General features: G+C 41.9%; 1 protein-coding gene across 4 annotated transcripts in view; it reads right to left on the bottom strand.

The window, feature by feature from the left end:
* Window positions 1-24649, bottom strand: part of kif5ab (kinesin family member 5A, b) — a 53037-nt gene extending 28388 nt beyond the window's left edge. For all 4 annotated transcript variants that reach the window (XM_028405914.1, XM_028405916.1, XM_028405918.1 and 1 more), the window contains exons 1-9: window positions 24452-24649; window positions 7862-7949; window positions 6342-6415; window positions 5878-5982; window positions 5538-5586; window positions 4463-4518; window positions 2466-2553; window positions 2183-2307; window positions 824-928 (exon numbers count right to left, since the gene is read on the bottom strand). In XM_028405914.1, the coding sequence (XP_028261715.1) occupies window positions 824-928; window positions 2183-2307; window positions 2466-2553; window positions 4463-4518; window positions 5538-5586; window positions 5878-5982; window positions 6342-6415; window positions 7862-7949; window positions 24452-24580 (819 nt within the window). In that variant the 5' untranslated portion in view covers window positions 24581-24649. The remainder of the gene's footprint in view (window positions 1-823; window positions 929-2182; window positions 2308-2465; window positions 2554-4462; window positions 4519-5537; window positions 5587-5877; window positions 5983-6341; window positions 6416-7861; window positions 7950-24451) is intronic.
* Between the last annotated feature and the right edge of the window lie 33 nt (window positions 24650-24682).

The following is a 24682-nucleotide window of genomic DNA, read 5'->3' as shown; positions in this document are numbered from 1 at the left end:
TATCAGCTCCAGCTCTAATCAGCAGCAGACACACTGAATTTCCTCTTTTTTCTTGTGCACCTCTGTGGCAACATCTGTGATCCATCTCTGTTTATTAGCTTTTTCTAAGAGCACACCCAAAAAATAGAAATGTTGCAGGGTAACCATGATGGGGGGGAAACTGTATTTATGAGGTAATTTTAGAGTAATGAAGGTTTTAGAGACTGCAAGCCAGCCAGATGTGTTTCTCAGATTAGATCACACTAGGACAGACTGTCTGCAGCGGTGATTTAAAATGGGATTTTTATCAGATTTCTACATCTTTCCAAATCGGATTCCATCTTTTGCATCACTTGCAGAAGCACAACAACTCAGAGTGATGGGAGTGCTGTACAAAACAACAACACTGTGGACAGATGCTGAAACAAACTGTGAGGGGAGACTTCAGTGCAGACAAAGCTGTGGGGAGTCTACTGATGGAAAGCCACATACTGACGCCAACATGTTACCACAGCAACGCATACACATAAGTCACTAATGTACTGGACACACAATCTGATTTAATCACTAGTAAATACAGTTATCCCCAGATATACTGGACAGATCCATGGTGTTTCTGCAGTCTGATTGACTGTTGGTGTCATTTGGCACTAAAGTCATTTCCTCAGTCGGCTCATTGAGGACATTCTAATCGAATATGCTGAGTTAATTTACGGCTGCCTGGACTTGGTTTAGGGAAACGTATTGTTTTGTCAACAAACATTAGGCGTCGACAAATTACGAGGACAACCCTGAGGCAGCTTCTGACAGATACAAAGGACCGCAGAACATTTCTCCACCATACCGTTCCCTCTGCCAAAGCTGAAATGACGTTCCCCAGGGCTGACAGGGACTTGTTGATGTTCTTGGCCTCATCCAGCACCGCTCCCTCTGCACCCGTCTTACTGACCTGACACAGATACGCACACAGATGGGAGGAATTAGTTCATAATGTGCAATATCAGGGGAAAGTGTTTTTATTATCCTGGTGATATTACAGATACTGTGGAGCTGATATGTAAGTGTGATTTCATAGGAGAGTTTACAGATAATAATAATCAGTCAGTACACATCTGGTTGATCAGTCACAAACAATTGCAGCAGGAAATACTGCGCAGTTCAACATATGAAAAGTCAGTTGATGTATAAACTTAACACAACACAGTCACCTTAAATTCCATGGAAACTGGCAAGAATACAGTGGTCAGAAATAACAAACCTGTAAAGTGAAACATTGTGCTGCGACAACACTGCGAGCCGATTAGCTCCTGAAGAGATTTCTCTTAGCGTTTTAACTTTAACAAGAAATCTGTGGCCATTTTGTGTCCTAATCGTCATGGGATACAATTATGTGCAGCATGATAATGAGGAGCTTAATTATAGAGGAGAGCAATTCGCCCTATCAAAGCCTTCTGTGGAACATGCACCAGCTTCCTGTTCATTTCAGTCCAGGGACTGTTTTGTAGAAGAGGCTGAGAAGTTACTGGAGCAGAACCATTCCGTCATCGACCCCCCCGGGGATGACCAAGACGACTTACAGATGCACCATCAGCATTTATTAGCTGAAAAACCACAGCCGTCAGCATCTATTCATGGGTGTCTACTACTACTATAGGCACACACGGGCCTATATTTTACATTAATACTATCAACATGGGACTATATCCAGGAGCCTTTGTGGCATATGACCTGTGCTCTGGAGATAAATTTTGAGACATATTTTTTACCTAAAAGGCCCTAAAAGATCCCAACGTTTTGACATTTTTCTCGGCTGGAACCTGTCTTACAGCTTATCTAAAATATGAGGGTTTATTATTTCTTCTTCAGTGGAACTAATTTGTTTCCTTAAAATGAGCACACACTAACCCTGGTATTACATCAGTGACAGACTAAACAAAACCCTTTAAAGCAAGAACCAGTCCTCACCCACTGAAGTGGAAGTCAACAGAAATCCAGCACAACGTGACATAAAGTGAGTGCTTAAAAATGCTCTAAGGGTGAATTCTGGTTTGAATACATTGTTTATCTGCTTCTTTGATGTCTGAAAATACAATTTCGGAGAAAATACATCTGGTCCCAAATCGTGTCAGCAGCAAATGTTTTGAGTTTACACAACAGCAAAAAGACATTTTAATGTCTTTAAGGCAGATCCTATTCCTCCCACCTTCTCACTACCAGCCAGGTCAACCAGGTACAGCTTCCCACTCAGCTTCTGCTCCGTCTCCACGTTTTCCTGCTTGATGTTTATCAGGAAGATGCTGTGACTGCGAGAGCTGTGCTCATTCATGTCTGAATGAGGAGAAGGAAGGAAAACCAAAATGACGATATTTCACCATAACTCACAGAGATCTTCACAGTCATGCATTTTCTTCTCTTGTGCAAAAAAAAAAAACCTGACATGACAGTGTGAGTGTCAGAACATCAAGAAGATCAACGGTGTGACTCACTGGTGACAGCAACGTGACGGTTGGCCTTCCCTTCATCTATCACATCCATCACTTCCTCGGGACTTGTGACAAAACGCTCAGTGCAGCCCTTTGTGACACACAAACACACTGTGCTGTGAAGGCAACATATAGTGTAACCACATATAGACAGAAATAAACCTGTGATCATAAAGGTTTAAAGTAGATTGACATGGTTGTAAATGAGTCTATTTCTATAAATATTACACCCCTCTGACCTATCTACTAAAAATACTGCTAGGCTACAATACATAGCCGGTTTGCTTAGTGCTTCACACTACAGCTATCTCAGCCCACAGGACATTTACCATTGATAATGCCCCTCATAGTGGCTTCATGAGTGCTGAAATACCTTCAGAAACAGCTATTAGTCCAGTTTCCTTGACTTAAACTGTTGGTGTTACGGCCCCAGGCCTTTAGTTTTTTTTTTTGTTTGGTTTTAGTTCCCCCCCCCTCTGTGGACCTGTTGCCCCTTACGTCGGTGTCATGACATAAAAATAATAATAATGTATTGGTCTTATATTGTGCTTTTCTGCTCCGTTGGGCAGGCACTCAAAGCGCTTTACATTGAGATGCATTATTCTTTCGCACCACATTCACACAGTGGCAGTGGTAAGCTACAGATGTAGCCTGACAGAGGTGTGGCTGCCACTGCCGATTCATTCATACGCATTCATACACACACCAGTGAGTGCACTGGAGGCAATGTGGGTAAAGTGTCCTTGCCCAAGGACCTTCCAGTTATTGGACAACCCTGCTCTACCACTGAGCCACTGCTGCCCCCAACAAGATAAGACGACAAGCGTCCACGGCGCCCACTGATTGGCTGGACATCACCTGTCACCGAAGATCACTGGACCAATCAGCGGGGGGGCCGGGACCTTTTAAGGTGTTGCTGTATGTTCAGCCTTTGTTTGGCCCGAGTGACTCTCGTTCTACACCGCTGGTTATTGTCGCTCTGTCTGTGTGGCTTGTGTGGCTTGTGTTCGTGTTGTAAGCAGTTGGATTTGTGTGTGGCTGGCGCTATGCTGAGGCTTCGTTTGTTTTGTGTTTTGCCTCTCGGTTTTGTTTAGCATAGCGCTAGCCAAGGCACTCGGTTTGTTTTCTGTTATCCCCACGCACCCTGTTGTTTTATTTTTCTTACCTGCCCGCTTTTTGGTTGTTAATTGTTCTACTTTACTCCATTACAAACCTTGCTTAACCAACTCCACCTGGTTTTATGTTCCTTTTCCCTAGCAGAGCTGGGACCGGTCATAACATGACCTGGATGAATGAGAGCATTCATAGACATGTTTTGTTGACACATTAACACCAATCTAGTGTTGATTTTAGTGTTTATCTCCTAACTGGGATTAATAAAGTCTAAACATTTGATTTGTTGATAGTCTTTCCAATCCTCATGAGAAATTTGCACATTTTGAGATTAGAGGGGATGAATGTGGAGAATCAGCACATATGAAATGCATATTTTGTGTGTGTAAGTCTCGGCTGCATATAGCTACTTTTTTCCAGTGACAACTATAAATCCCTCAAAAACCCTCATTAATGCATTGTTCAATGCACCTGCTGCTGCCTCCACCGTCTCCAAAGTGGCCCCCTTCATAGCTAGGCAGGTCCTGTGATGTACACTGAGCTGCTTCAGAGTTTTAATGAGCATTCTTGTGAGTAGATACTTGGCTCAAAACCTGATCATTTTAACAATTCTGATAAGTACTTGATGTTTTCTCGAGCTAATTTGACAATTTTTAATGAGGTTGCTTCTTTGAGTCACCATAGGTCTATTTGCACTAATTGTTCCATTTCAATTAGTGGAGACTCTGGGCTTGTCTCTGTGATTTTAAAGAGGCAGTGCTAAGCTAAGCTAACATGCTGCTGGCTTTTTTTTATTTCACAGACATAAGATTGATGCAGAGGGCGGTAAGCTAAAGTGTTATAACAAAATCATTACAACAGAGAAAAATAATAACTTGCTGACTCACCTTCACATAGGGAACTCTGTATTTGTCTTCGTGCACTGACAGGTTGGTTTTTGTCACTGCGATGTTGAAAGAGACAAACAGGAGGAGAGGTCATTGTTTTACCCAAAGCATACTCTGTGTGTGTGTGTGTGTATAATCAGACCTGACTAAGTTCCCTTCATCTGTGAGTCAGCCTCACTAATGCGGTGTGAAAAAAACATTGGAGGATCTAGCAATGAATGTTTTTAATGGAAATGGGCTATTTTTGCCAAAGTGTCTGAGAGGTTAAGTACAGCATGTGCCTCTGCTAATGTCAACTAACAAAATACTATTTTGTTGCTATAAGATGCTCATTGGCCAAAATTCTGCATTAGTCATTTCACATTTGAAAGTCCTATCGTTAATTGAATTTTATCGGACTGTGGATGCTGTTTTTTCGATTCATCTGGCTTGTTGTTGACTCCTTTCTTCTTTTTTTGTTCATAGCTTAAATGTTCCTCAGTCACAGTGAACCCCCCTGCATACAGATGGGAGCTTTCACCACTGTCTCTGGCTCCATTAAAGATGTAATCACAGGGATGCTGCACACAGCTTTCTCCCCGAGCCTCTCCATCATTTTACGGTGGTTGTATATATCCCAGTGATAAGACCATATGAGCATCAATGGTGTGGTGTCTATAATGCATAAAAAAACCCTCACAAAGCTTTACTGTCTGCAGGAGATAAGCAGAAATATGAAGAAAAGCCTTAAGGTTGTTTACAGTTTCCAATTTAACTACATTGATCAATTTAATCTTCAACTTTTTACTCTATCGCCATGACAACCAAGAAGGGGAAGGTGCAGTGTATAATGATAAGGAATAAAAGCACACAAGCGAGTTTTAGTAGGAAATGTAATTAAAAATATTCTATAGATGCAGGTTTAAGTTGCATTATGTTGTCAGTCTGTATGATTGTCAGCAAATCAGGTTCCCATATACACAATGTAACTATAGATGGAGTGTAGATCTTAAAATCCATTCTATACAATATGAGGAGCCAAGAGATACATTTAGTGGCAGCAGTGTGTTTTCACATTTTCACAGCATGAACATACCATCCAGCAGATCCCGTATTTTATCCAAGTAGATCTCAAAGTAGGAGACCTGTAGTAAAATGTGACATAATGAGAATACAGATAAATGAAAGGGACCCTATAGCTCATGGTCTCATAGTAGAGGACTCATCCTCTACTGTACGACTGTAGTTGAAAGGGGAAAATACTGAAGCATCATCATGGTTTATTGATGCTGATTCCACACAGCTCATCCATGTGAGGATTACATCAGAGGTTCAAGCTCAAGTCCCACTGAAAACATCGCTGTATGTTAGAGCAAGACTGTTAATGTACATCCCCTAACACACACACACAAACACAAATGATGAGCCACACCAACCTTTATGTGGAATTCTAGGTTTTCATCCATGGCAAATATATGTTCAAAAATGTCCTCTGCTATCCGAGGTATGATTCCCATCCCCTGGGGATTATGAAGGTTTCCCTACAGGAAGAATGAGACGAGACAAGACCATGTTACTGAAGTGCAGGATAAGTGCAGACCCTGGGATGAATTAAGTCGAGAGAATAGTAAAAGAAAAGAGAGCAGAGAGGCTTTTGACTTGAAAAGGAGCAGGGTTGTTTCCCTGAGAGAGTTGTAAGGAGGTTAGTTTCCACACAGGGGCTGGGAAGGAGAGACAGAGACTGATGGCCGTGATGAAGACAGAGGCACTGACAGGGCGGCCAGAGGAAGACACACTCTACTGAAAAATACAGGAGAAAGGCGTGCGTGTGTGTGTGTGTCTGGCTGCATGTGAGTGTGTGTCACAGATAGACCTTTTGAATTATTAAACAATGCTGTACCTCCATGGTGTGTGTCTTTCCTGAGGAGGTCTGCCCATAGGCAAAGATCGTTCCATTGTATCCACCCAGCACATCTAAAGCGAGGAAGAAGAGGCACGTTAGAAGAAGAAACATGGCAGTAAAAATAAAACAAAGAGTTGCATATTTTAGCTGGACAGGAAGTATCCAGAGAAAGACAAATGTCTTTGACCTTTGTTCCACAGACAGATCAAACTTAGCATCACAAAGCCTGTGTGTGCACTGAAGTGATATTTAAGCCTGGTTAGATGCTGAGCGACCTCTGTGGCTGCACACAATAAACAATGCCCACCTGCAGGGTTAACCCCACCAGGAAGCCTTCACTGAAAGCACCAAGCGGGTATGGATGTTTTATTCTCGTTTGGAAAACAACACCTCCTCACAGGTTAAGTTCATAAAGAACTGCGCTGCTGAATGTCATATTGATGACACAGTCCAATAAACGACCAGCACTAAAAGTCAAACGCAGATAAAGCAAACACAAGCTGAAACCAGGCACAACCCCCTTTTTTCCCTTTCTCTCGTTTCCTCTCACAGCTCGGCAACATGTCTGCCTCAGATCTCACACACTGGCCAGAGTGAGACAGGAACCCTGACACATAAAACAGAGGGAATAAAGAATAAGAGAGAAAAACACAAAAGTGCAAACAAAGAGTGAGACAGAATGAGAGGGAAGGCAGAAAGGGAGAGACAACATGAATGTGAGAGACAGAAAAAAGGGGCAAAGAGAGACAGCCTGAGAGTGAAAGTAAGAATAAGAGTTAGAGAGTAGCAAAGGACTCAAGAGAAAGACAAAGAAAAGGGCAAAGACAGAGACAACCTGAGAGAAAGGCAGAAAAAAGGGCAAAGAGAGACAGCCTGAGAGAAAGGTAGAAAAAAGGACTAAAGAAAGACCACAGTGTACACATGGATATGTGCTTCCTAACCCCTTTCCCTTTCTACACATTTGAAATCTCACATCCCCTGACTTTCAAATCGTAATCCTTCACATTTTTATTTCTCTTTTCCTCAGCCTACATGGGTATCTCACTCACTATGAGTATCCTTGCCCAGCAGATCAATCTGTTTCATGCTCCATCTAGAACTAGCTAAATGGACTTCCCTGCTCACTTTGAAGGTGGAGGGAAAAAAAAGAATGAGGCAGACAGATGTGAGGAGCTGCAGACGGTGGGAGGGGGGAAAAGGAAAGGGAGAAAAAAAAAGATTCAAGGCTTGATGGGATTGGTTTCGTTTGATCTTGGGCCACCTAGTCCCGTCATGCCGTGATAAGCGTAGCTGTGCATTTTGATGTTCATACCTGTAGGTCGTGTGACTACATGGTGTCATGTAAATTGGTTTTCTAGCTGCTAATGCATGCAGCAACATTTGAAGTGTAAACTGACAAAGCCCATACGCAGATCATGATTATGGAGGATATGGTAATTTCAACGTGTAAACGACTTTGTCTCCCACTGTGTTTGTGTCACTCATGTGTCTTTTGCTGTACCGTGCACACCACTCACCTTTCACAATGTGTTTGGCGCAGTTGTTGTAGACCTGCTCCTGTGTGGTGTTGGTGGGGAACACGTGGTCAAACACGTACGACCTCCCCTGTACAGGCCAAGACAGACACACAAAGTCAGAAATCATCATATCGCTGATAACACCTCATTCTCCCTCGTCATCGGAAAAAAAATCCACCAATGGAAGCTGTGTGTGTGTGTGGGTGGGTGAAGGAGAGACACACATCATGTTTATCACTAAAGCATTATGTAAACCCATATTGCCTCCATAAAAGAGCGCCACATCAATATTTCCTTTACGCACAGTGAACATGCTTTATGGAGGCTGTGTCCATCTGTGTGTGTTAGGGCTGAATAGCAGTGCATATATCACATTAAGAGGCCCATCTGTCTGAGTATGCATCCTTGTGTGTGTGTGCAGTTTGTGCTATTGAGGGGCCAGTGGGTGTTTTTGAATGTGTGTGCAGTGCATCATGGAGCTTTGGGAGAAAAGGCTCTTTGACCTCAAGAGAGGGAGAGAGAGAGAGAGAGAGAGAGAGAGATCACTTCTGAGGTGAAACCATTAGAGGCAGCGTTCAAGGACTTGAAGAGTGAAGTGATGGACTGGAGAGAAGAAGAAATGGAGTGGAGGAGTGGAAATATGGGAAGAGGGCAGGAGAAGGCAGATGACCTGAAAGAGTCTGCGTGCATGTGAAGAAGACATGAGAAACTGAATAGAGAGACTGTTCTTAAAGGCTGGAGGAGCCTTGAGAGGCTGCTTGAACTAATGTAGCAAAACCAAACAAAGATATGTTAGCTGACAGTAGACTAATTTATTAACCAGCTCGCACTATTCAGCTAACCAGACATTCAGTCAACCACTCAGTGCTGCATGTTTAATCACACATCAGAAGTGATTCAAGTGAAGAAAGCGGGTAAGAGCAGCATCGTCTTCTTCTTAATAAAACATGCCTTACTGCTAACAAGGCCATTCTTTACAACCCAGTCTACCTTCTTAAAATGTGTTACAGATATGTCGGCCCATGGCACACAGTGCAGGTATTTGTGATGCATTACCAACAAATGCAAAGGCTGACAAATTATATTAGGCCACATTTATGTTGCACAAATGCCACAGACACCATAGACGTGTAGGTGGGTCGTGTAGGGGGCTCAAAACTTCAGTTGGATTGAAAATGAAAATAGTAAGCAGAAAACAAATGTTTCAAAAGCAAGTAGAAGTAGAAAAGCCATTAGTGTAAAGGATATACATTCATAGTATTTTTGACAAAGTGGCTGATTGCACACTGGAAACAATGAATGGAATAGGAACATTCAAAAGGCGAGGAGCCGCCAGGGTTATGAAATCTGCTCCAACAGCAAAACACCGTATGTCAGCATCTCATGTTTTCTGAGCTAACCAGCATAGCTGTTGGTTCACTTTTTTATGAGACTGGCCTGGATTTTGCCTGCTATAAATATATATATATATATATATATTGTATGTATGCATGTGTGGGTGGTGCAGTAGTATGCATAGAAAAAATCACAGCAGCTGAGTAAGTGAATGAGCAGCTGCCTTTGTGCAGGATTTGCCAACAGTATGGTAAGCCTGTTCTGACGGAGGATTTTGGTGCTTTTCTACAGAGTATAACTGAAAGTAGGGCTGCATCTAAAGCTTTTATTCATCACCAGTTTTCCTACAGGGAAAACATTTTCTTTTCCTTTATTATTAAGATTAAAGAAATGCGAAATTATTGAAAATAAAACAAAAAGAGATTAAGGGCTGCCCTCACATCATACCTCATCTCACATGCGATTATTTCTGCCTGGTGTTAAAACACTCTCTTCTGCTCTTCTCATGCCATTTACTGTTACATAATCTACTATAAAGAAATTGACATTTTAGCCAGGACATGTGTTTGTGTCCTTTGCATGAACGGCAGCACAGCCTGGGTGAGATGGTCTAAAACCATGATTATGACTGCATCGGTAGTCTTGTAACCAATAATCCGCTGCACCTCCAAGCATTACACATGGAGCCCCGCTGCTCCTCAGACGTCTTTGTGACACAGTCAACAACAAGCTAAACACTAAATCCCAAAAGCACACACATTTACCATCAGCTTGAATAATAGGGGTTCTGCTCCAGGCTTTCAAGGATGGATGGATTTTATAGTTTTGCTCACAATTAATCATGTTCCTTTAAGCACATTTATTGTGTGTGGTTTTTAAAGTCACATTCTATTTTACTGCATTGCATTTATCTGTCAATTTGTGCAAAGAAAGAATTGCTCACCATGCTATACGTTTGTCACAGTAACGGATTTTATAATGAAATATTTAGATTGACTTGCAGAATGGAAGACAAAAAACAGTCTATTTTTATTTATTTCAACCAAACAGGACCTGTGCTGTTACTATGAAACACTCTGGAAAAAACGATTCTAATTTATGCTACTACTATGAACAGTAGCTGAAATTGCTTCTGTATTACTGCAGAGTAAAAGACAGTAAGAGAGTGGGAGAATTTACACAATGACCTCCCACTTATTGTTTTAGCTTTGCATAAAATAATTTATTTGTGACCGTGGAGACAAAAATCCCAACTTCTGAGTTGGATATTTTTTTTATTTCCTAGCTTAATAAGCCGATCCATTTAGCCCTTGTTTTCAGCGGCTGTAATTGCACCTGTGGGTACAAACAAGCTTTCCATCAGAGCTGATTAGGACCGACTCTGGTCTCAATGAGCCATTTGTAATGCAACATAGTAAACACGTGCAAACCATGCAAAGTAGCAGAGAGGGAGGGAGGGAGGGAGAGTGAGGAGTCATGATGTGGTCTTCATTGGCGTGAGTAAAATGAGTCAGTTATATAAGCCGAAAGAAAAACAGCCCTTTGTCAATCATGTGTTCTGCTGGCTCCAAGTGCTAATCTGCTCCTGTGCTACATAAATATAACAACAGCACACATGCACTGACATCCTGGAAGCCCTCTATCTGCATGTCCATTTCTCTGTCAGGCCTGTCTGTCCAGGCATGTTTGTTTATTTGTCCGTTTGTGTAATTTACCCAGATGTCTTCTCACTCATGTCTGTGGAGACTGAAGCAGGATGTTGGAATGGGTTTTTGAGTGTGCTCACGTGTGTGTAAATGATATATGCCTGTACATGCAGACAGTGTTTGGCCTCCAGCTTTGTGCGCCATGTCAAACACCCCACATGGCCTGTCCAGCATGCAATCTGCTGTGATCTGCCAGGAGACAAAGAGGCAGACGGTTGCATGCAGAAACAGAGAGACAGACCAAAACACCACCAGAGAGAAGGCGAGAGAGAGAGAGTGTGTTAAACACTGCAGGAACAGAGAGAGACCAAAACACCACCAGAAAGAAGGCGAGAGAGAGAGAGAGAGAGAGAGAGAGAGAGAGAGTTAAACACTGCAGGAACTGTGAGAGTTAATGGATTAAGACTAAACTGACTAAACTGAACAGTACTAGAACACAATAACCAGAACAAAGAGGAAACATAATAGAGACAAAGAGGGAAATATAATAAAGAATGTGACAGAGAAATGTGGAGGAGAACATACAACATAAATACAAGTGACTGAAGGCAAGATTAACAAAAGAAAAAAAGAAAAGAATGAAGCACTGCTATAGCAGCAGCTGAATTCAGATGAGGATCTGATGGCAGACAGTGTTGAAGACCATAGGGAATGCAGAGGCTTTTCACACAAACACACACACACATACGCACACATGTGCACACACATGCACACACATGCACACATGTCCATCTGCAATAGCTTGGAGGTACCTGAAAGTCTGCCAGACTAAAGAGAACAAATATTTCTTTCTTCTCTACAGAAGCTGCTTTCAGTGAAAAATCTCTGAAGCCCACTGTCTGAACAGCCCCAATCAGATGTTAGTGAGTAGCAGGTGAACACAGTGGAGCACTTAGCTGCTAAATGCCAGATATTCCTACCGGAGCTGTAGTGGAAGTACAACAAAACTAAAAGAGAACACACTGTCTATGATTAGTCTGTCCGTAATTATCACTGCATGTTTAAAAAAATCTAATGTTTTCTTAACCCTCCAACCAATGCTGTTGTGTTTCAGTTGTGTACAGCTGCAACACAAAAGCAAACATTTTATGCAGTTTCACGATTAACAACCGAGGACAGAAACAATATTGGAAAGACAATAAAGAAGAAGAGTGGTGTAGTCTGCAAACATTGATGTAACGTATAAACATTTAATGAGCTGACGCCACAGAGCTTCAGGGGGCAGACGTCCACCTCTCAATACTGACCTGTGACATATATGGATGTTTGGATCTTTTGGCATCACATTGTGGTGCAGCAGGGTCACTGTCAGCTTTTTAAAAAGACACACTGTGTTGGCACCGTCGTATCTGGTGTGTGTGGTTACTACGGTAACTAAGACCCAAAGCATCACCTTCACTAAACCTAAACATGTAGTTTTGTAAAGTTTTGAGCAAAACAAAAAGTATCTGTAGCTGCAGTTTAAGGGTAGGGTAGGAGATTGTGAAAACTCAGTGAGAGTCAGCCAGATTTCAAAGGTAAACACACACCCCTTTCTCTCGGCGCTCACCCTGAAGCCACGCCTCCCAATCACATGGATGTGCATTACCTGAAGACGAGCTGCGACCATTATGTATGTACCTCTCTGATGCGCGCAGAGCAGGAAGAGAGTGACAACCAGCCGTCCCGAAGGATTGGCTGATGTTTTTAGCATTTTATAGCTTCCACAGATGATTCATATTCTTCATATTAAAGCAAAACTGCCGAACTAATCGGTTGTAAAGAGAAGTTACACTAATTTAACAAAAACTGCATCAGAATGAAATCTCCTACCCCACCTTTAATATGTCAAAGTGTATTACAACACAGGAGGTGAGAGAAACAACACAGACTGAGTGAACCTAAACTTTGATGAAAACTCCACTGGGCTCCTTTAATGAGGTTAAGGAGAGATCTTGGTCAAGGCTACAACAAATCCATCATGTAACAAAGCCAACGATGGCAGCTGATGGGACACAGGCTAAAAACACAGCTCTTTCCCAAAGTCACGGGCTACATGGTGTTGTACCTACCATCCGCCGCGACCTCTTCCCTGAGAGGTTTTTCCCTTCTGTAATTACCTCACGCTACATCCCCTCTCTGACAGACAACACACACATTACTCACACTGCCACAGAAGGTCATTTGCCTGGAAACTGTTTTAAATGTCGGAGTCTCCGGGGCTCTAAACCTTGCAATGTCTGCAAGAAAAGACGCATACAGACACACACATGGTGGGTATTTGGTGACTGCCAGTTCAACACAATATACTCTCCAACACAGACACAAAAAAAGATCGCTGCAGGGAATGTTTGTTAGCATCCTTCCTCTCCGTCATGTCTCACGCTAAAGTGTCCCTCCCACCAGGAGATACATAGCTAAATATTCTAAAGACAGAGCTGATAAGGAAATTAGGCATGTGTTCCTCCTCCTCTGCCACACTGGTGGGCTGACAGTCAGGCAGACGGCTGCTCATTTATTTTTATTTTTTTGCACCATGACTCGTTTGCACTGGTTTGGTAGCTCAACCGAGGACAGAGGCAGAGAAGGACGGATCCTATTTTTCCCTTATCAGTGTGTGTGTCTTGTCACTCTCTGTATCAGTCTTCCCTACAAACTCATCACCTCTCTCACTCTCTCTCTCTCTTGCACACACACACAATTGTAAATACAAGCACAGTCAGACTGACAGCAAAGAGGAGTTCAGGCTGCCAATACGTCTGCACCATCAGTCAAGCTAATCAGGCTCCAAGCCTCAGATAACAGCATCATTAGCCATTCTTCTGAAAACAGAAAGCCCCTCACAAGTGCAAAAGCTCCAGTCAAATAATATTACCAAACATTACTGTACTTTCTAATTCACTCTGCTGACAAGCCTAAGCAGAGTCGACTGTGCCACAGTCCCTCGAGGGCAAAGCCGCTCACTGGCTCCGATTTACAGTCTGAAAGCTGAACGCTGAGATCCAGCAGTGGTGGTTTATAGTTGAGTTGTCTTTCAGCTATCTTGTACACATCACAGATATTTTGTAGCTCCGTTTTTTTTAATCACTTGCTTAGGGAACCAAGGTTTACCACCTAACATTGCACTGTTAATGCTCATCTAACGCTTTCATTTATTTTTCCTGCGTCGAGTTGTTTATAAAAGATCCACACACAGAAGTGGAGCAATTAGTTCTCCATCAAAGTGAAATACTCTGCATAATTTATCAGAGGGAAGAACAGAGTGAAGGAAAGATTGGGCTTTGTTCACTTCAGATTCAGTCCAGAAAACAGGAACATCAGCTTCCCTGTGGACAAAAGACATTTGGAGCCACATCAACATCAAGTTGTAGAAAGTCAGACAAAGTAAGTGACCTTATGAGATAAAAAATAAATAAATACATAATAAAAATGTCTCCTGAATTTAGCCAGCTAAAGCAAACCACCTAGCATCTGCCCCCCACCACCCTCCAGTCAAACCACTTTGTGCCACAAGATAGAAGAGTGAGTCAATCTTGTCTCCTCTCAGTCCAGCATTAGAGGAAGAAGATCATGCTGATGGACAAAATGTCAATAAATGAAGCAGCAGACAGTGGCTGGACCTCTAACAGCAGGTTTGATGGAGAGCCAACGGACCAGACTTTGTTTTAGCCTAGCATGAACCACTTTCATCCAGATGACAGAAAGACAGCCCAGTCTGTGCATTAAACTTATACTGTGTAGCTTATCTAGCAGATCGTGATGCAGGTTTGTTGTTTACACCTCATGGTCCAGATGAAACTAATTTTAGTGATGGTAACACACCACATGTTTACACTGTGGAGTGATGCCAGGAGTCACCGCTCAGGCTGCAACTGTTAAATAAAGCAGTCGCTTCTGTGAGCAATATGAAATTAGATGTTTTACAGTAGTTTGTCAGTATTAGTGGGCAAGATCATGTTCCCCTATTGTGTCTCAGAAAAAATAACAACTCTATGAAAGCCAATACATTGTGCTGATAAAAACCATGATTGTGAAATTATTTATATTCAACTGAGTTTTTTACCATTTGTGCCTAAATGAATATGAATGTAACAACTAATAACTCCAGCTGATGTTAATGATAGAGGACAGTTACATAGTTATAGATCTTTAAGCAAAGTATCGAATCATTTTTTATACTGGCAGCACTAAAAATGACAAATAATTCAACAGTTTTCTTTCCATTGTGTAGAAAGGTGCTAACACACACACACAGACTGTGGAGAGCCTAGAGCAACCTCTAACACCAAAGCACATGAAAAATTATACCCAGTTCAAGTAGACTGGAAAGGTGGATTCTGAAGAAGCACTGAGGAAATAAATAAAAGAGATTGGAAGAGAGGGAGGAAGGTAAACAGCAAGAAGGAGACAGAAGACACTTGTCAACGATGACAAAGATGTCTCATCATTTAAGTGACACTTTGACTCTTCCACAGCTTGCCTGCAATGCCACATTTGATCATGCCACCACTCTTGACACAACTGCCATTTATTAACATTATAGAATTACAGAAATAAAACAGGAATGAACCTTAGGGATAAAAGGAGTTTTCTAACATGAATTAGGATCAGTGGCCTCGGCCTGTGAGACAAAGAGCTTCAATCACAACTCCAGACAGTCTGAGTGCTCAGCTATTAGCTGTCCTCCCTCTCAAAGGGGAATATTTGATGTCAAAGGAAATATCTCAGGTCTCACAGCTGTTATCTCCCTTTCAGCTAACATCCACCTGCTCCGAGCTCAACCTGCCTTTAAGTAAATACAGTCAAAATTAATTCACACGGGGAGCAAGATTACTCCTGACAGCAGCTTTGTCTCTGTCTGCATTGCTTCGGAATATCAGTGGGAGAAAGGCAAACACATGTAGCGTTTAATACTGAAGAAATCTTCCTTTTCAGTCAGCCGGCATGCTTTTAGAAGGTATTGAGCTTAAGTGCTAATATAGCTCTGAATGTGTAAAGTAATTCAATCAACACTTAGTGAACAGGCAGAGAATCAATTTATCACATATTTATCTTGTTAAAATTGGGTCATACCATTTGAGAGGAAAGGATTATCCCACAGAAAACTGCCACCATCTCTTCTTGAGAGTGAAGCCTTTAAGGAAACCATTGATCCTTCTCTACCAGTAATTCAATTCATTTAAAAACCCATGAGCCAGCTGTATTGACTGAATTTAGGCGAGAAGTAATGCTCCAGTCCAGCCAAGTTATAATGCAATAAAAGCAGGCATCTCTTGTAACTCTGTGCCAAATATGAAATGAAGGGTTTTGCGTCCTGGTCCATAGTTCAAATTGAATCTGAGTGCAGAGCCACTGTGACAGATCCTCAGAAGCACAAGTGCCAAAGAAGGAAACATGCAGTAATCCACCAAACGTGCCAACGAGGCTAGATCGCACCATTAGTGTGAGTCCTGTTAATGACCTTATGTGGCAGAGAATGAATAATGAATTAGACCATGAAGGGGTCGTATGGAAGAAGCAACGCACTTCTATGAACTTGTGTACGCTGCCGGCAGTTATTAAGTCGAGCAGAGATGTGGGAATTGCCGGGTTAAGCAATCCAAGAACTAGAACTGTGAGATGATTCAAATTTGCTGTAAAAATCAACAAAATGGTTACAGGGATTTTTCTCTGAAATTCAGCCGCGGCTAATGACAGAGCCGTGCAGCGAGGTAATTTGGATAATAAAAGGCCTGCAGAAAAAAAATAGTATTAGGACTGTGCATAAAATGGAATTAATTAGAAAGGAGACAGAAGAGGTGGAGAAAAAGAGCAAAAAGAATTGGTGTGTTGTGATTATTGATGTACCTTCTGGGAACCAAAAACAGCATCATGCTGCTGCAGCCTGGAGTGAAGTGTTTTTTTAAAGTCTGAGCTTTTACCAATTCTTAGCCATGCAAAGATTAAAATAAGCCTGAAATGTATGTTTGCCAAGAAGTCCCTTTTATGTTTGAATAATTACTAAAATCGGGGGGTAAATGAGATTAACCTAGATCTCAAAAATTCACTATAAAGCTCCGCTGGGAAAAGGAGAAAAAGACAGTCATCTGTAGTTGATGTCAGTGTTCTCCAATGTCAGCGGAACGGAACTGTGAGTAATTGATAGAAACAGACGTCCTCGGGATGCTCCTTTCTTCTCCTTGGGATTTCCTTACTGCCCTATTACCAAGATAATCTAGCACCAACTGCTCGGGGTCCTGGTGATGTGCAAACACGTGTGAGAGCATGTGCGGATGGATGCAACATACTGAGGGCAGATACGAGGGGGGGCCTGAGCAGGGCCGTGGTTAATGAGTGGAGGATGGTCCATTAGCACACCCCGAAGCTAAAAGCCTGGTAGTCACAGCCCACTTCTGTTATAAAAGGGGAAGCAATGGAGAGGAAAAGTGTTGACGAACTGGCACAAGCTTATCTAACCCTGGCACGTGTGCACACTGAGTAAAAATAAAGATGAGCTGAAGGAACTGGCAGCTAATATCCTGTTGAGTGTGTCTGCTGACTAAATTAGTGTCAGTATGTTTATATTAAGGAAAGGAAGAGAGGGCGAGCTGGCAGTCTTTCTTGGTATAGGGTAGATATTTTAGGTACTTGGCTTTATAAAATAGGACAATACAGTAGTGGACAGACATTTTGCATTTATTTTTGTCTTTATTATTTATTGTAATTTTCATGTTTCATGCTGTTTTCTCCCTGTGCCTGCGTGGGTTTTCATTCCAAAGATGTGCTTGTCAGGTCATTGAGGACTCTTTATCTGCTGTAGGTGTGAATGGTTGAAGTGTGGGTTAGTGTGATTAGAACCACAGACAGCCTTTTTCTTTCAGCAGTCTGGCCTCCTCTTCCATCATTTAAAGGAGCTGCTGTCTGGACTTCAGACTCTGGTCTTTGTGCTTCAGCTGTTGTTGGAGGGTGGTGTTTTCCGTGGTCAGTTTGAAGTTCAGAGTCTTTCTGAGCACAGCTGACCGTTTCAGAAGCTGCACCTGGTCTTCCAGGTCTTGGAGCATTGATTGCATTTTCTTTAGGACGTCCTCTTTAGCCTGTTGCTTGTTTCTCAGTTGACCTTCCAGGGTGTTCTTCTCTCCTGTCAGCTCGGTAAGTGCTTCAGTTTTTTTTCCATGATGGCCTGTTGCATTTTATTTTCCATCTCTTTTTCTCTAATTCCAGACTCTTTGAGTGGATTCACTGTCTTCTTCAGTGTCTCTTTCTCAGCAGAGACTTGGATGAACTTTGCCTCAGACTTGGTTCACATCATTTAGTTTGACCTTCATGTCCAGAGATTGTTGGAGCAGGATGACCTCACGTTTCTGTTTTTCTAGTTTTCTCTCCAGCTCAGCGTTGGTTGTTGCTGACAGCTCTGACGTCACTCCTGCTCCCAGCATTTCTCCTTTTCCTCCATCTCCTCCTTCAGAGCGGCCAGTTCAGTATTTTGTGCAGTGCATCCTTACAGCTAAAGTGATCTTCATCAAATTATGGAGGACTGGAAAATGACTGTGGTGGATCACATACTTGAGGGATCAGTATCACTGTCTGTTGTAGAATCCATTAGGCACTGTTTCATAGATAACACTTTCTCTGCTTAGGCCTGTAGCTCCTTTAATACCAGTATTATAATGGCAAGCAACTGTAAAAAGTAATCATTAATGCTATCTGGCTTACCAAGAAACAACATCCTCCTAATATACTTCTCCTCCATTTTCTATTGACCTACCGTAATTGAGAGAAGTTATGGGTCAATAATGACAAAAAAGACACACAGCTTATCAAAAATTAGCGGATGCTGACAAATAATCGGTTGATATTTAACCACATTATCTGCCATTGATAGCAGTTTTTCAAGCTCACAAGATAAATATTTAACTTCACCTAAAGAAGCCAGCTGCTGCAGGCAGCATCTCCACATGTCCCTGCCTGGTATGCGGCAGCTCCGCTCCTCACAGGCTGGCAATACATGATGTTTGCAGAAGCCTCTTCTTTCTTGAGAAGAAGCTACTACTTCTGTTGTTTGACACAACTTTTGTTGGTGAATGGGAGCAACCTGCATGGATACATTGTTTATTTACACCTACTGTCCATGTTCTAATGATGTATAGCTGCTTCAAAATGAGCAAAGTTTCCATTTCAGCTACTAAAGTTACTTGATCTTTTAAAATGGCTTTGGCTCCTGATTGACAGCAGCTTACCCGTTCCTATGCCATTATAACCTGCTAGAAGCCTCTAACAAAATTAATGAGATGACAGATGAGACTCAGCTTCCTCTCACATCTCCAAAACTGCTGCTGCTGAGTCACGAGGAAACAAGCAGCAGACTCATTACACCATGAAATACAGCCAGACAGAAGAATTTACAGTGAAGCATCCTTTGAGGAAAAAAAAAAAGAGAAAAAGCCAGAGACGAGGTCTAATCCCACGACGCACAACCGTTCCGATGCTGGCGTCCAGCAGGCAAAATGACTGCAGATCTTGACCTTACACTGCAATCCCATTACACTGCGTAATTGGATAGTGTGTGTGCACTACTGTGATAGAATTAGTGCAGTAAAGTGTGCACAGAGTGGGGAGGGGGGGAGCAGGGGAGCCCTTAGACCTCTATTTGTGCTTCTATTTGGTTTGCAGACACTTAAAGCCATTAAAAAAAAACAACATCCTTGAAGAAAAACAGCTCCTGTGGAACTATAAATAACAAAAAGTAGGAGACAGGTAGGCGACTGTGTGCAGCAGCCGACATGCACTGTCAACAGTTTGTTTCAAGCAGCAGCAGCTGTTTCCACCTCCCTATTTTCTTTCTCGGCACCTAATCGAAACTGCCATATAGGCTCTGGGTGGAGGATGATGACCAAGAACCGCAGCTCATCAGAAATTAGAACCTAAGTGGCTGCTGATGATTAATTGGTTAATATTTAACCGCATTACATGCCAATTTTCTGCAGTAAGGATGCTGCAATTTATGAGATAATACCTGTGGAAAGAGGAAAGCCCAACTGACACATAAAGTGCAGAATATACTCTATCTCTGTGAACCCCTGTTAATCCCCTATTCTTCCACAAAAAAATTAAACAAGGTGTTTTTCACAGCAGCCAGCAGTGTTACTATATAAGACTTGTAAGTACACAGGGGAACAGCATACAGAAACAAGGTAATCCATAGAATTATAAATGGTGTGCAGAAAATGGAAAATCAATAGCTCTTTAATGTTCACAAGTTCACAAACACACATGGAAGGACCCACTTACTGCATTTCTTCTTGATCTATCAAGGTCAACAAAAACAAAAAAAAAAAAGAATTAAACCCTCCATGTGAGGATGACAAGAAGGTCAGCAAGGAGGGTAAGAGTTAATGAGCTTAATGAGTGTTTGAAACTGGGGTAAACATAAGCTTCAGGATAGAGGCTCATTAAAATGAACCTCTAATGGTGGAAAGAAACCAGCAGTTACTTAAGGAATGTTGAGTCCACCATCAGTGTTGTTGTTATCTTAAAATACCTAAAGATGGAGATGGATGTTAGTGACGCCATCCTCCCTTAGGTTAAAGTCAAGCCCAAGCATGCAGCTAAAAATAATCACAAGGGTTTTCAAGAACGGCAGCTAAACGAACCTTAAAAGTATTCATTTTGGACAAAAGGAATGAAAACGATGCTGTTCATCCTCTTGAGTACAAGTGGGGCTGTTAAAGCTCCCACAGCTTAAGAGAAGCGGGTACTACATGACAAAAAATAAAAGAATACACACAGCGTGAATAGCTCGGGGTTGAAATGACTCTTAACTTATATCTTATAAGCATATGCTGCCATTGGTATGATACATGTACACAATACATTTTTAATAAGCCAAGCCTGTTGAACCCTATGTGGCCCTATATAGCATGTGATGTCTATATGCCATTGCATCAGAGCAAGATGGAAATAATTCCACATCTTGCTGCCTCCAAGGCAGCAGTGATCATGTATTTATTCATAGAAGTGAAAGCGTGATTCATCGTGGCAGTCTCTTTCGCCTGCCAGAAGATTACGAGGGACAATCTGGCCCTTGTGACGCGGCATTATCCCAGACAGTGAAATACTAGAGACAGCTGTGTCACTCCACTGTGGAACAAACACAAAGGCCGTGCCTTGGAGCAATGCAGGCTGAGTAATTATTACTGTCACACAAAGCCACAGAGCCCTGCGGGGCCCCACAGGTGGCATAGCATGTCATGATTAAAAAAAAGGACATGTGAAACAAACTATTAATAATAAATATGTTCATTTTTTGGTGACACACACAGTGGATTGGCATCATTGTTAATGAGTGATTCAAGGAACAACTAGAAGCCTGACTGTTTCACTAAGGGATGTGTAGTCAAAGGTTGTTACTTTAATGGCTAATCTATAATACATGATTGCATGATTGTAATCACGTTTTGATTAGAGACTCTGCTCTGCATTAACCTCTGTCGACCTCTGTGTCTGCTGATATGACCAAATTAGCCCTTTTTCATATGAGCTTCACTACAAAGAAATTACACTGTCACACACTTCCTGTAGGTCCTATACTTCCAGGTCAGCTCACCTTTGATGGGTTGCAGAATATGTTGTGACACTTGATGTCTCAGCCTGCTAGCTTAGCTTAGCTATAAGCTAAGCTAGCTATAAGCTAAGCTAGCATGGACCTAGGGCACCAGTAAGAAATATCCATTCCGATCATAAAGGGATGGTGTCAGGGGTATTTGTGTGATCTGAGAGACATGACAGTGACCTATTTTCTTAAAACAATGTTGTCTTGCTTAACAATGCTGAAAGAAACATGAGACTGAAGGTCGATGTCACCTTATAGGGTGATATGTTTAAAATATTTGGCAGTGAAGCACTTTTCAGAGCCAGTCGAGACGATCATTTTTGATCACTTTTAGAACGTATGCTCTGCATGCAGAATTTGGAGCTCCGCAAACTTTAAGGTAGTACAAAATGCATCACTACCTGTGCACCACTGATGGACTGTCACCACAGACACTGCATAATTAACAGGCAACATGCTCACTGGTTGGTTGGGGCAGGAAATGAAAACCCCAGTGACATCCAGTCAAAGAAAAGCTGTGGTATTCACACACACTTATCACTTAAAATCAGCAATGTGTGAACATGAGTGTATCAATGATGTTTATACACATTCTATAGCTTGGCTGTTACAGCCACTGTTATTGCACAGCAAATACATTTTACATTGAGAAATCCATCCTCATCCTCCATCCATCCTTATCCTCATGGGGGATCTATAAGAATCTATGGGCGAGAGGCGGGGTAGGTTGCCAGTCCATCACAGGGCTAACACAGACAGACAAACAATCCTTCACACTCACACTCACACCTATGGGCAATTCAGAGTCATGATTAACCTAACAAGCACGTCTTTAGAACGTGGGAGGAAGCCGCCGTACCTGGAGAAAACCCACGCAGGCACAGACAGAACACGCTGAGAAATCCACATATCACAAAAAATTGTCTTTAAATTATTCAACTTGACAACCAAGTTGAACCGTTAGCTGTTGTTTGTTTTTTGTTTTTTTTGCAGTGCAGCGACTTCAACATTTCCAAATGTTTTGAGACCCCAGAGACTTTCCCCTCCACCCACTCAAAGCACACACCATCCTCTCCGATCTTAATCTCTTCAAGTCTCTCTTCCTGCCTGCCACCCAGGTGCCTCCAAACCATCACTCAACAGCTCAAATCATTGCCCCTGTCAGTTAACAAGCTCTGGAAGAAGCCTTCCTCCAGCAGACAAATGCGGAGCCATCAGCGCTGCCCGGATGCCAATTGTTTTTATCAACCGTCAAAATGTGAGTGCTTATATAGCTGTCACTACAGGGCCCTTGCATTATCACACTGGTATTTTAAAACCTGATCCAATGTGACGGCCGCAGCATTTTAGCTCTCAGGAGGTGAAACTTCCTCTAAGAGTATTCCAGACAAATAAAAGGAAAAATAACACGCTGAATGCATCTCCACATCTAAATGCCCTAATCACATCAATTTAATTGAGATTAAATTCATCAGAACAGGAAGAAATTAAAGGTTGGTTAGCACATTAAATGACTGGTAATAAAAGTGGACTGAAGGATTCTGTTTCCACATACAGTATAATTAGTTTTGAAGGCTCATGCTGCCATAGTGGCAGGGAACAGCAGCAGGTTCCTGCCATAGAGACAGAGCACAGTTCTCCAATCATCTGTAGGATAAAAAGACATGTTTGTTTCACATGTTATAGCCTAAATCATATATGCATTAAATGTAGAATTTCAGGAAATGATATTGTTATGAGGCCAAAAGAGGGTGCTCATGTGTCTCACCACAGATATGGGCTTAAAACATTGACATCTTGTGCAAGAATAATCATTTTGAGTTACTTTTTCATTTGCAAGACACTCAGGATACATTTAAATACAGTTGTCAAGATGGATGCTGGGAATTAATGATTTCAAGCTGTTGTAATGGCAATGTGTCATCCTCAAAAAGCATCAAAATAATGCGATAATGAGCATTCAGACATCCTGCTGCCACAACCAAGATGCAGGACAGTTATCACAAAGCTGTCTCGCATGTAAGTGTGTGTGTTTGTGTGTGAGTTAGCCAGTAGGGTGTGTGTCTGTGTGTGTGTGTAGTGTAGTGTAGTGATGTGCAATGTACATATTTCATTAAATCAATTTCTGTATACAGAAATATGTATTATAGCCTTACTCCAGATGTGCTTTACATCCATACAACACAAGCATTTGCATCTAGAGCACTCTAATCTTCCTCGTGCATGCCAGTAATTCTGCTAAATCTGATTGGTTGATGTATCACAAGCCCCAGGTGCATATCTGTCTCACAGATAAAACAGTACCTTTCTTTATTTTCCCCAAAGGCATCAACAGTGCTCTATACAGCTTCTGTTCAGTTTGCACTGAGACAAAGCCAAAAATCCATTTACTGAGCACAGAGCGTAATCATGGCTCTCATTAGATCTTTGCAGCACCTGATAATTCACCGGTGCATTTAAGGCTGGCTGCAAGATGCATCAAATATCAGATCAATCAATCCCTGCATAATTATGTGAGACAGAGAACACACACACCAAAATCTCAGCAGATCAATTCTCAAGGAAAGAGCAAATGATGAGCCCCTTGTAGGATGACAGAGGTGGGGTCCAGAAGCATTGTTCAGAGTTTTTTGTTGTTGAGTTTTGTGATATTAGGACTGAAACATTAAAAAAGAGGTTATACTAACAAATTATCATTTATCATCATTTTTATCTTGGCTTTATGAGATTCCAAATGGCTCTTTTTGGAAACCCCTGTTGCCCTTTCATAGCAGCAGCACACACCTAAATTATGCTTCATGCTAATGGACATATATCGATAGCAGCTATACTTAGTTTGATCCCTGTCAACAGCCTTTAGGATCACCAGCCTGCCAGGATCTGTGTGTGTGTGTGTGTGATGATAAGTGTAACCCCTAGCGTTCATCGACCGCATTGAAAAAGGTGACAAAATGAAAAAGGGAATCATTTGGAAAAACTTACCCCGAAGATGACAGTGTCTTCTCCTTGAAATATTGGGATGAACTTATCTCCGCGGGTAATTTCGGACTGGTTCAGTGGACGAAATCGACATAACACCTTAATATTGCATTCAGCGTTCGCATCAGCCATTGTGGAAGAAAAATAGTGGATGCGCTTCCAAAATAAAAATAAAGAAAGATCTTAAAAATAAAAAAACAATATTCCTTGTGCGCCCTTTCCTAAAGAGCCTTT

Source organism: Parambassis ranga, chromosome 5 (genome assembly GCF_900634625.1).
Source record: "Parambassis ranga chromosome 5, fParRan2.1, whole genome shotgun sequence".
Taxonomy (NCBI): domain Eukaryota; kingdom Metazoa; phylum Chordata; class Actinopteri; family Ambassidae; genus Parambassis; species Parambassis ranga.
This window is presented reverse-complemented; position numbering and strand designations above follow the sequence as displayed.